At 43.5% G+C, this 13,369-nt stretch overlaps 1 protein-coding gene across 2 annotated transcripts in view; it reads left to right on the forward strand.

Moving 5' to 3' along the window:
• The window catches only part of Grid1 (glutamate ionotropic receptor delta type subunit 1), a 734,712-nt gene that overhangs the window by 406,515 nt on the left and 314,828 nt on the right, over nucleotides 1-13,369 (forward strand). For both annotated transcript variants that reach the window (XM_060390904.1, XM_060390905.1), the window contains exon 5: nucleotides 4,590-4,643. In XM_060390904.1, the coding sequence (XP_060246887.1) occupies nucleotides 4,590-4,643 (54 nt within the window). The remainder of the gene's footprint in view (nucleotides 1-4,589; nucleotides 4,644-13,369) is intronic.

Consider the following 13,369-nt stretch of genomic DNA (forward strand, 5'->3'; position numbering starts at 1 on the left):
GTAATCCTGAGGGCTGAGACAAGTTCTGGCAGCCTGAGTCGTGGATGTTGGTGGTTGAGAATGAACACACAGGAAATCTTGGTAATCAAATAGCTCACTATGATGTGTGGGGGGGTTTAGGCAGAGTGATTGGTGCCGCTATGTTGTGGGTCACAAAACTGCACTTGGAGAGGTAGCACAGATTACCAGGGAGCACACAGCAAAGGCTCCTGTACCACACTTGCTTCATGATGAAAGAAGGACATGTTTGTGTCTGCCACAGACATAGATGGGAGAAGGAAGAGGTTGTCACTTAGGAAGGGAACCAGTAGTGCTAGGAGGGACCCTCCCCTTTTGTTCTGTGAGCTGTTAAAGCTCATCCCACAGAGCTAGCAGCTCGCTGGTAATTGCACAAGAAGGCAAGTGTGGCTTTGCTCAGTCTGCAGTAGCTGCTGCTCCTTGCCACTATGCCAGTCTCTGCATGAGCTGCACCCTCTGCAAAAAAGGCTGTATCCAAGTGCTATTTATCTCTGTGTGGGAAAAAGAGGCTTAACAAATTAGCTGATGCTTAATTGGTGAGGGAAAGTAGGACAGGGAAGTTGGCCAGTCACCCTGCAGAGTTTCTGATCAATTCTCGCTGCCAGTATCTTCCATGCCTGAGTCTGATACCAGGTAAGAAGACCCCTTATGGGAGCCATGCTCCCACATACTCCCTAGGATCTCCCAGAAATTGGCAATTGGTCATTGGCAATGCTGGCACCCCTCAGCTGCAAAATGCACCTGTACCTTCAGATTCAAAGAGCTAAGGATTCCCAGGGTCAAGGTGCAAATTAGAGCTTGAAAATGACTAGGGTGTTATGCAGGTGCCTGCTTTCAGTGAATTAGAACCTTCTGTATTGAGGCCAGAGCCTACAGAAAAAAAAAAAACACCAAAAAAACCTTTTTAGGAGTGTTCAGCATAGAGTTGTTTCTCTTATCCATGGTCATCCTCCAAGCCACTGCTTTCCAAGCCACTGTTGACACTGACAATGTTGGAATGCTACTGCTGGGTCTTACTACCTGAGGCAGCCTATTTCTTCTTGCACTGCCTGGAAAGGTAGAAAACATTTCTTACGTTGTGCTGATATCCTCTGCAAATCCACTCTTAGATGCTGCAAAGAGCAACTTGGACTCTTGCACAAGCCAGTTCTTCATTTGGTTAGATACCTACATCATCCTGTCCAATAAGAGTTCCTTGTTACTCCAAGTGGCTGTTGGCTTAAACTGTCCCCCTTCGTGACTAGGATCTAGAGTGTGGTTCCTTCCATCACTTAGGCTGGCCAAGAGTAGAATCAGTATACCAGCCCCCACTCTAAGCCTCTTCATAAGTCTTTAGTCTTTTCTGTACTGCATTCAAGTTTCATCTCCCCATTTGCTATTTTTGTTTTGAGTTCAGCCTCATTGACCTGCCTCTGTTGAGATTAATTTTAGCATTCCAGACTTTGGGAACTTAGGAGATCCTCCAAGCTCTGTGTCATATCCTAATTTGATATGCAAGTTGCTGATATAAGCAATGAGCATTAAGGAAATGCTTAAAGGTTGGGAATTGAGTCCTCCAAGGGTCCAGCAATGTGTTCTCAGTGTTTAGATCAGATTCCTGTACTTTTTCCTTATCACCTGGCCTTGGATATCTAAAGGCATCTGTGGCATGTTAGGAAGAGAGTGGTTCTAGGCTGGGTGGTCAAGACTCCATCCTGTGCTTCTCACCATTCGCCATTACCAGTTCAGGGTCCTCAGAAACACTGGCTCTTGTGTCCTATAATATTCTCTGGAGGCAGCCTGGCTTTTTAGGCTTTCAGAATGGGGTGGGAACTGTCTCAGGATATAGCACTATGGTGCATAGATGCTTTTGGCCTCTTTGAGGTTCACTTTCTTCCAAGGATATAAACCAGTTCCCAGAGCCTCCTTCCTGGGATGAACAGGAGTCTGTATATCCCAGGGAATATAATGTTCCCAGTGGGGTAAGATTCCTGTGGCCAAAAGATACAAGATAGATGTGAGGAAATGGAGCAATGAGAGTGGACCTTTATAGGACTAAAATGACCTTCTTCCTATCTCTGCTTTCTGTGAAATTCTCACAGTGTTTATGGACCTCATTTCTGGATTTCCTTCTTTCTGGCATCATGGGTTACATAATTTTGTGGATGAGAGAGGGGCACTTGTTACCTATACTTTGTACATGACTTTACTAGACAAATGAGAGTAGGTGTGGTTATTCCTTTTACTTCAGACTCTTGCTCAGGTTCATCTTTTCATGGCCTGGAAGTCTCTCATTCATAAGCCATAGACATCAATCTGTGTTCTTCAGCCCTGAGTGGTCCAGGAAAATTTCCATGCCTGTGATGTTGTCTGGGAAGGACTGACAGACTAGAACTCCCTGGACATTTCCTGCTTTCTATTTTCATGATCTGTGATCTCCAACCACACTCAACTCTTCCTGTGCAGCACAGCCGTGACAGAACTCTGTGCTCTGATAGCGTGGTGCCTCAGCGCCATGCAGGCCTGACATACTGATACCTTCTTTGTTAAGAACAGTCACCTTTGTACACATTGATAAGAAAATGTGAATTTGATATATCGATAAGTTAATAATGAGAAATTTTACCCTGTATGCATTTTCAAGTGTGATTTTAATTAAAAACATCTGTCTGATATGCATGTGTAGGTATGTATTTGCATGATATGGCTGTAGAAGCTTTGGAGGGAGCCACTTCAGATGACTTCCAGTGGTTGAATCTGTAGGAATAAATGGGGAATTTTTTACACATTAACACATTCTTTTAAAATGAGAAGGTATTATGGAGTGATTTTAATTAAGCATCTTAATTTGTCTATACTTTTTAAAATCAAAGGGGTAATAAAAATTACATTAGCAAACGGTAAGAAGAAAAGGAGTAAATCTGAAAGCTCTTTCCCAGGTTCATAGATGGCTTGGCATAGCGCCTGGTGCTCAGCAAGCTCTTGGCACACACTCACCGCGCACATTCTTACAGGACATGCTTGCAAACCATCAATCCCTTCCAATTTTTTCAGCAAGGTAGCTTTCTAACTCATAAAGAGAGAAAGCACACACACGTACACTCAAAGGAGCCAGGTATGGTTGTGCATGTTTATAATCTCAGCCCTTAGGTGTTGGAAGCAGGAGGATGAGGAGTTAGAGGCTAATCTTGGGTACACAGTGGGCTTGAGACTAGCCTTTGCTCTATAAGACCCTTTCTTCTATATAAAAACAAAAGCAAATACACAAACAAACAAGCTCAAAGAGTGCAAACAAAACAAGGAACTGGATTTTATCTGATGTTGCCTATTTGCATGTCTAGCTATGTTAACTGAATACCTATTATATATTGGTGCCAAAGTTCTGGGACACAGCTTTTGCCTGAGAGATGTAGACAGTTATCTTGTGAACTCTCCACCCAACCTGGCAGAGAAAATAGACAATAAGAAGTAATAAACCCAGCAGGGTATTAAAGCAGGTGCTGAGACTCATAGCCAAACTTTGGGCAGAGTGCAGGGAACCTTATGAAAGAAGGGGGAGATAGAAAGACCTGAAGGGGACAGGGGCACCACAAGGAAAGCAACAGAACCAAAATATCTGGGCACAAGGGTCTTTTCTGAGATTAATACGCCAACCAAGGACCAGTCATGGAGATAACCTAGAACCCCTGCACAGATGTAGCTCATGGCAGCTCAGTGTCCAAGTGTGTTCCCTAGTAAGGGGAACATGGACTGTCTCTGACATGAACTCAGTGGCTTGCTCTTTGATCACCTCCCACTGAGGTGGGTTCAGCCTTACCAGGCCACAGAGAAAGATAATGCAGAGAGTCCTGATGAGACCTGATAGGCTAGGGTCAGATGGAAGGGGAGGAGGAGCTTCCCTATCAGTGGACTTGGGAAGGGTCATGGAAGGAGATGAGGGAGAGAGGGTGTGATTGGGAGGGGATGAAGGAGGGGTCTACAGCTGGGATACAAAGTGAATAAATTAAACTAGTAGCCATCCACACACAACAATGGCGTGTGCTGTAACAAAACAGTGTTGAGAGAATGGTGGGAATGGATCCCTCCTCAATAACTGGAAAGAATCCAGCTCTGTGGATCCCAAAATATGAATGTAAAGCAGCATCACAGTTCAGCTAGTGTATCCTATTCTTCTGGTATTGCTCAGCACAGCTAGATGAACTGCCATAAATCCAATGTTAGTTTCCTCTTTCTGCAGTTTTGTGTAATGATGAATGCTATTCTTAAGTGCGCCTTTGAAAAGGAATTTATATGCATTCTTGGGGAAGGGAGGCTGGGCCTGTACCTGTGGTCTGTGATGGATTAGGGTCTCTAACCTTGCTCTGGGCCAGTGCAGAACAGCATGGAATAACAGGAGGACATCAGACATCTCTGCTCAAATGGTATCTTTTGTGGCCAAGGCAGCCAGAGTGAGCTCCAGTGAGTTGCATGTTTTGTGAGGAAGGATTTCTGCAAAAACAGCATTTATAAAACCCCATTTAAACCATTATACTATATGTCTGCCAGCTTCTGTCTTGCTTCTGTTCATGTACATTTCTTTTTCCTCTTTGCAGGCTGTAGAGACCAACCTGGCTTCCAAGGACAGCCACTGGGTTTTTGTGAATGAGGTAAGAGCCCCAGAATGGTGATGGCTGTGGGCTGCCCTGACCCCCTGTCCCGTGGGAAAGCTCAGAACTGTGCTTTCAAGTCCAGTCTTGACTTGGGACAGGGATGGATCCTGGAGTTCCATTCTACCAAGGCAAGAGGTTAGAGAGCTGGACTTGGCCTGCCAAGATGCTTAGCTGGAGCAGGTGGGATCTAGCAGAAAGGTCCAGACCTGCATCTATGAAAATGTCAAAAGTAAGAGATGTGGTTTCAGGTATTAGGTAAAGGGGATGAAGTGAGGCAGGCAGTCAATTAGGAGCCAGCGCCTGGGAGATTAGGTCAGGCTATTAAATAAATACAGACTGCAGGACAAAGGAATTAGGAGAGAATGGAGGCCCTATCTCATGCAGGATATTTCAGGTGTGTGAGAGTATTATGTGAGTGTGTTTGAGTGCATGCAAGAGTGTATATGTTTCTAAGTGTGTAAATATTTGAAAATGTCATGGTTTAAATGTATGCACATACATATGTCTGAGGAGTTTTATGTATGGGAGTATGTGATACAGGTTTATAACTGAGTATGTGTATGAACTGTGTCCATACAAGTGTTAATGTATGTCTATATTCACGAGAGTGTGGATGGACAAATATCTATATGTGTAAGTGTGTACTGTGAGAGTTTGTATAGGTTTGTGACTGTGGATACATGAATGTGCACGTGTGAACGAATGTATGAGTATGCATGTGTGAGGCGCTTCTACATGTGAGTGTAATTTAGTATCACGCTTACTCTGGAAGCCTGTTTCATAGGCTATGTATGGGGGATGTGCTCCCTATCCCTCTGGCTAGGGGAAAGTCCCCGGACCTTGGACAAAGAGTGCCATATGCACACGTGAGTGTTCGTCCGCCAGGAGGAGATCCACCCCCCTTCCTCTGGGGTGAGCGGCATGTGCATCATGCATCAGCTCTCCTCGTAATTTAGTAGGGATGTGTGTGGGCTGCATGTCTATGTGGGAATACATGAGATGTATATGTATGTGAATATATGTATATGAGTATATATGTATTTAGAGTGCACGTTAGTATCATTGGGAGAGTGGGGGGGAATGATATATGCGCATGTGTGTACAGATGCATGCAATGTGTGTCTCAGTATGTGAGAACATATGTATATGCATATGCCATTTGACTATCCGTGTAAGTTTATATCTGTATTTGAGTGTGCATGTGTGCGTGTTTGGGTGTAGTCCAAGTGTATACACGGTGCGCACAGCCAAAGAAGGTTAGTGGGAAGCGCCTCTAGGTCTGCTCATCCCACTGGTTTGGCCTCAGGGGTGAATGGGAGCATGAGATGTCACTCTTCAGAAATGTCGCCCTGCAGGCTTCTGCTGAAGCTATTGTACAGGGTGAGGTATTATCTCGTGGCCCCAGCTTTCCTGAAGAGCCCTCTCTGCCCGCATACTCTTCCGGGAAGCAGAGCCAGGGCAGCCTGTGTGACCTCCACAGGCTGTTCAGTGTGAGCAGATGTGTGTTTCCTGGTTTTGCCTTCAGGGTTTCGGGGGAGATGCAGCCTTTAGCTGGTATTAAATTAGTTGATCAATTTCTAGTGGCTTCATTCTGAAAGATCCAAGGCTTATTATGTGGGTAATTTCTTCTTTTACGATGTGTATTTCATTAGCTCAGTGCTAATATGGATGAGAACCATTTTGGGCGACTGTTGTTACTAATGGCACAGGTAGTATCACATGAGCTGCTAGCCAGGCCCACTGCTGATGGTTTTCTCTATGAATTCCCATCTTACGAGCTCCACGAGCTCCACATCTCCATGAGCCAGCTGAAGACACGGGCAGTTGCTGCGAATTTCCCCCAGGGCGGTTCCATGACTGTCCTAGTCATTAGAAAGGGGATGTGACCATCCCACCCTGCTCTTCAGAACCTGCCTGAGGCTTCATTGATCCTCAGCAAGTTTTGATTCTCTGAGCTTTGCTGCTTCTCTGCAGGCTCTTCAAAGCCCGGTCTTCTTTGTTCCAGTGAAAGGAAGCCTTGCATGTGTCCCTGAAGTCAAATGTCTGGTGCTGGTTTCACTTTTTGGATGACTCCTCCACAGTGAATAGCCAGTGTTTCTTTGTGGCCAGGCTTCAGAAACCTGGCTATTTTACATTTTAAAGATTTTTTTTCTTCCCTCTCCTGCATCCCCACCTATCCCCAAGGTGCCCTGTCTCTCCATCCTGACTCCCTCTCCAGAGCTGGTCTTAACTTCAGACACCACAGTATGAGGTGATTTGGGGGTACTCCCTACTCCTAGGCAATCAGGTATTTTGGAGGCAGCTTGAACCCAGAGCTTAGAGTCACCAGGAGACAGGTTTAGAAAGGGGCACAGTAGAGCCAACATGGATCAGCCACAGGAGCTCGCCTCAGCTAGAGGAGCAGCCTCTGCCTCGGTACAGAGGGTGCCCACTCACCTAGGCTGGCCAGAAAGCACGGATTGATCCGAGAGTCCTGAGGCAGACAAGTCGTACTTCAGAAGTGAGGGGATTTGAGGACACCCTGCTCCCTTTTATCTTGCTTCCTTTTCCAGGAAGTTTCTTCTTCCTAAGAGGACAGCAGCCAGCGTTGCCTGGTCACTTGGGCATGCCAGGTGCTTGTCAATCCCTTTATACTTGTTAGCCCCTTTACTGCCCACCAGTAGCCCTGCTAGGCCATTATTGTCATCCCTGTTTTACAGACAGGAAAACCGAATTCGTGGGAGTGGAATCAATTCTTCATGGTCAGAAAGAGATTACGTATGGCCTGTGGGATTCTTTTATTCCCAATTTTTGTGTGTATACACATTTTTGTCAGTGTGTATGTGCATGTGGAGGCCTGAAGTTGGTGTTGGGCATAAACCACAATTGCCCTTTCATCTTTTCCACTGAGGAAGGATTACTCAGTCAAACCCAGAGATCTCTGAGATAGCCTGTCTGGCCAGCTCTAGGGTTCCTCCTTCTGCCTTCTGAGGCAGGAATTACAAAGCAGGCTGCCATGACCACCCAGAATCTAGATGGTTTTCTGGGGAATCTAAACTCTTTCTTGCATGGCAGGTGCTTTAATCACTGGGCCGTCTCCACATCCTGCCTGTAGAATTCTTTATGAATATCAGCTAGCTCTCAAGCCCTGTCTATCAATGATATCAGGGGGCTAATGGCTTTGGCAAAGATCCAGAACTTGTAGTCAGAATCTTCTGAAAAGCCAGTCAGCAGGGCTCAGGTATACATGACAGTGGGGACACTCTTGGGCTGACCTTTGGCTCTAGCATATGGACATTCTTAAAATCTTCAACCCAAAGGTAGAGCCTCTGCTAAAGTCTTGATCTCAAATCCTAATGTAGCATATGGTTAATGACAGAGATGTTTTCTAAATGATATGTCAATTTAGCAACAGGGCCAGCCACATGGAGAGGGTTATTTCCTGTTTAAGCATGGTTCCAGGGGGGGGGGCTATTCTTCTTGCAGTATTGTAGCATTTTAAGCACTGCAGAATTAAAGATAACCAAACAGAGAGCCACAGACAAATAGTTTTCAGTTGCTATTCTTTGTATTCTGTGTAGTAACAAGTATTAAAATAAGTGAAAAAATGAAAGAGTCAAGGGGGCAGGCATTTGATAAAGATTCACTTTCCAACCTTAACTCTAGAATTTGGTTAGTGTGTGTGTGTGTGTGTGTGTGTGTGTGTGTGTACAGGTCCATGAGTGTGCAAGTACACATGCACATTTTTGAATGTACATGTGAAGGCCAGAGGCTAATATCAGATGTTGGTCCTCAGATGCCATCCAGCTTGATTTTTTTAGAGGCGGGGTTTTGCACTTACCAAGCATGCTAGGCTGTCTGGGCAATGAGCACTATGATTCCATCTGTTTCTTCTTCCCCAGAGCTGGGAAATACAGAAAGATGCCACCCATCTTTCTGTATTTGATGTATTTTCCTTGATTCAAGATAAGCATCCAGGGGCACATGTTTTTGTTCTTTTTGTGATGTTTTTTTTTAATTTATGTTTTATTTATTACAATTTATTCACTTTGTAACTGAGCTGTAGTCACCTCCCTTGTCCCCTTTGAATCCTACCCTCCCACCCTCCTCTCCTCCCTTGCCCCTCTCCAGTCTACTGATAGGAGGACCTCCTCCCCTTCCATCTGACCCCAGCCTATCAGGTCTCATCAGGACTGGTGATGGTTTTCTTAATATATCTATTTTTTCACTAGTTGCACATTACAATCCTGTTTTTGTTGCTGTTGTTTGTTGTTGTTTTTGAGAAGCGATAATTGGCTTCTGAATATATGTACTTCTCCGGGAGATTCACTGACTCTCAGGATTCTTCTGTGAGACACTGGCAAGCAGATATAGTTTTGTTATTAAGTATATTTTAATTGATAGATTAAGTTACGAGAACACATGAAAAGTACAATGAGCTATTCTATGTGGTGGCTAGTAGGCTGTGAGTTCCTTGAGGCCACGGCCAGATCTGGCTCATCAATGAGTCCTCAATGCCCTGTGTAGAATATAGATTGTTGAAAGGTTGGAAGGTATAGATTGTCGAAAGGTAGGTCGATCTATATAGTGAAGAGCAAATTGCACTGATGAGCACTTCACAGTCTGTATCAGAAAAAAAGCAACAATTAAATAGCTGAGCTTCAGAGGCAGAGTTACCAGTTCAAGTCAGCTGACTGGATGTGTTGGGTGTCCTCTGAAACCTCTGTATCAGACTGGAGTGAAAGCTATCTCTCCATTGCCTTTATCACATCCTAAGTGAGATGTCTTTATGGTTTGTCCAATGACATAAGGTGTTCTTTGTGCTGACCACACTCTGTGCAAAGAGGATGGCGCCTTCCCATGAAGCTGCACCCAGGTGGGACACATGTGCTTTGTGGTCTGTTCTCCTGGGAACTTTCTGCAGGAAATTCTTCTATGGATGTGCAATCTGACACTCAGGCTTCTGAAGGACTCCACATGATAGTGATGGTAAAAGTTAAATAGTAAGACCAGGCACTTGGGTCTCTATTTGAGGGCCAGCCTAGTCTTCATAGTGAGTTCCAGGCCAGCCAAGCACTGTCTGCCCCATGCACTTATCTTGCCAAGCATGTGATGTGCTTTTGATCTCCCCATGCTTGCCTTCACTGGAGCAGGTCTGTGCAGATGGTTCAGTGGCAGTCCCTAAAGGAAGTTCTGTCTATAGGGCTGCTTCAACTGGCCCCTTACAAAGGTTCTACACTCAGGCAGATGTCATATCAGCATGTGGACCTCTTCACTGCTCTCTCCCTGGAATATTGTTTATATTTTTCCTAAGGCTCCACCTTATTTAATTTATTCCACTGATGGCTGACCAACAACGGAGCAATGAAGGAAAACTCTGCCAACAGTCCAGAAGCATCATCAGAGTTTTCATAAAGACTTCCCTACCTAGACCCTTTCCAGTGGGTGAACACATTCATGAGATCAGGTTATACTTGGTTACTATAGGAAAAGATGCTGAGACTACGTGAACAAAAACAACAACAATAGCAGCAACAAAATCACAGGAAAGCAGACTCCCACCTTTAAGAAATCTCTGTTTGGTCTCCTTGGTTTGCCTGTGGTGTATATGCAAGATTAGCGTCTCACAACAGTGTAATGCAGCCATGATCATTCAGGCCTTTACAGCCATTGAAGCAGGACAGTCTCCCCAAGCATGGTTGACTACCATAAAAAGTAAAATGTTACGCTCAGGATGCGAGGCTAAGCACTGCACTCAGGGTCAGCCACTTTCGACCCAGAGAAGATTGCATGCGGGTTGATGCCCCAGGTCCCGCCTCTGAGAAAAAGGTATCAGACGGGTCTGATGCTCTTTGGGTGGATGACACCTAAATGAACATCGGTACAAAGTCCCAATTTATTTCTAATATCAGAGATCAGACCTCTACTCTTGCCTGATGCATCTAAAACAAAAAGGGGGAACTGTAGAGAGCTGCGTAATGCCGCGCCCTAAAGATGGAGCTGGTTTCCGCCTTCCACCTTCCCGATGGTGAGTGCTCTCTGTCACAAACAACTCCACATTTGGCTAAGGCTGAGGATCTGGCTTGCTTCCATGTATGTGGACCTATCTGCATTGCCCACGTGGCACGCTGGGGTTGGCTACCCAGAGGCTATTTAAGCTGTGGGCTGGCTTTCCCCAGGGTCAGATGATTGTTCAAAGTTCCTGAATAAACTGCATTGAAAAAAAAAAAAAGAAATCTCTGTTTGGGATGCACAGAGAAGGGAGTTATACTTGTTTTTTTTTTTTTTATTTGGAAGATTTTAATTGTTTGAACATTAAGTCCCTGTACTATTTGCCATCTGTGATTTTAATTCCATAAAACTCAAAACCACTTTGTTTGTTGTAATCTATTAACTTATTTTGCTCCATAGCGTTTTCACTGAGGAGTCTTTGAGAACACAGACTACATCTCTGTTGTCCTGGCCCAGAATGCTGGAGTGAAGAATAGGTGTTGCTATTTATCAGACATCAGCTGGAACTAAGAACTGTTTTATTATATTTATTAATTGTGTGTGTGTGTGTGTGTGTGTGTGTGTGACAGAGTGCATGTAGAAGTCATAAGACAATTTGTAGGAATCAGTTCTTCCTACATAGGGACAGGAGATGAAATTTAAGTCATCAGGGTTAATGGCAAGGGCCTTTGCCCACTAAGCCATATCACTGACCCAGTACTGTTTTTGATTATCACTCTCATTATTTCTTGAAAATTAACAGTGTCAATGAGGTTTGACTTAGAACAAATGGACATATTTCAGTGTACACATTAAGTCTGACATGTATATATTCATGAGTCATAATTACAATGAAAATAGTAAGCATATCTATAACCCACAGTGTCCTTACACCTCTTCATATTTTGCCCTACTTCTCTCTGATCTTTAGGCAACTACTGACCTGTTTTTTGGCACTATCTAGACTAATTTTGTTGTTAACTTGACACAATCTAGAGTTGTGAGGAATGAGGGAACCTCCATTAAAAATAGCCTCTGTTAGATTGGCTTGTGGCCATGTGTGAGAGATTGTCTTGATTTATTTATTTTTTTTCTTTTTCTGTTGATTTTTATTTATTTATTTATTTTTAAAAATTTATTACAATTTATTCACTTTGTATCCCAGCTGTAGTCACCTCCCTCATCCTCTTCCAATCCCACCCTCCCTCTCTCTTTTCCTCTCATGCTTCTTGATTTATGATGAATAAGGGAGAGCTGATTCCACACGGACAATGCATTTCTAGGCAGGTGTCCAGCAGGTGTCCTGCTTGTCTAAAAAATCTAGCTGACCATGAGTCAGTGAGCAAGCCATATGTGTCAATGAGCAGTGTTCTTCCATAGAGTTTCTGCCCGATGCTTTGCTTCTACCTTTAGGTTCCTGCCTTGAATGTCTATGCTACTTCTCTCAATGATGGACTATGGCCTGGAAGTTACATGAAATAAATTCCTTCTTTCCCAAGTTGCTTTTGGTTGTGATGTTTATCATAACAACCGACAAGTTACTAGATAACAACAGTCTCTGTTGCTGATTTCTATCTTTAAAGATTTGCATAAACAGAACACTTCAGTATATATTCTTTATTTTCTTTTGGTGTGGCTTTATTTAAATGTAGGTATTTTAGAAATGGTTTTTCTCTTTATTGAGGAAGAATGTTCAACCGTACAAGTAAACCGCACCCATAGATGGACATTTCAATTCTAGACTTTTGGCCAGTACATATAGTACTATTATGGCCTGTCTTGGTTCTATTGCTGTGAAGATACACAATGGTTTAAGGGAACTACTGCTAAAAAATTCATATAGTTGAGGGCTTGCTTTCAACTTCAGAGGTTTAGTCCATTTTTATCATGGCAGGATGATAAAGCATGGGGCTATCAGGAAGACATTGAAGCAGTGTCTTCCTGATACATTTTTTCAGAAAGTCATATCTTCTACTCCTTATAATCCTTTCAAACAGTGCTACAACTTGGTGACTAAGCATTCAAGTCTATGAACCTATGGAACATTCTTATTCAAACAATTAATTCCCATTACCTCACCCCACAGGGGTCATATCTCACTGTGAAATTTATTGAGTCCAACTTCAAAGCTCCCATGCTCTGTCACAGTCTCAACACTGTTTAAAAGTCCAAGGTTCAAACTCTCTCCTGAGACTCATGGCATTCTCTTAACTGTAGGCCCTGTAAAATCAAAATAAAAAAGCAGATCTATGCTTCTAATATATAATGGCATAGGATATACATTGCCAGTTAAAAAGGGATGAAAAGGAGCATTAATGGCACAGAATATATATTTATTAACCATTTCAAAGGAAATTGAGCATAGTCAGAAAATACTGGAACAAACCAAGGCCTAACACCAGCAGGGCACACTCCATACTTAGCATCTCTATATTTGATGGCAAAATGTTCTTTATATTTCTAACTGCCTTCAGCTTTGTTCACCGGAACATGCTTTCCTCTCTTGAGCTAGTTCTACTCCCTGTTATTAGCTCTCCCTAATGTCACCACTCCCTTTATTCCATTTATCATCAGGCTTTTCTTTAAACTTCTTATCTCCTGGAGTGCTGGGCTTAGCTCCATTACTTTCATGGTACTCCTTTTCTCTGTGTGTTTTGCATTTTTCCTTGCTAAGCTTGCTCCTTTTTATTACAGATCTTCATTAGAGTGACCAGTAATAACCACACAGCATAGTCAATATTAGGTTGTCTTGA

The sequence above is a fragment of the Meriones unguiculatus genome, chromosome 9, assembly GCF_030254825.1.
Source record: "Meriones unguiculatus strain TT.TT164.6M chromosome 9, Bangor_MerUng_6.1, whole genome shotgun sequence".
Taxonomy (NCBI): domain Eukaryota; kingdom Metazoa; phylum Chordata; class Mammalia; order Rodentia; family Muridae; genus Meriones; species Meriones unguiculatus.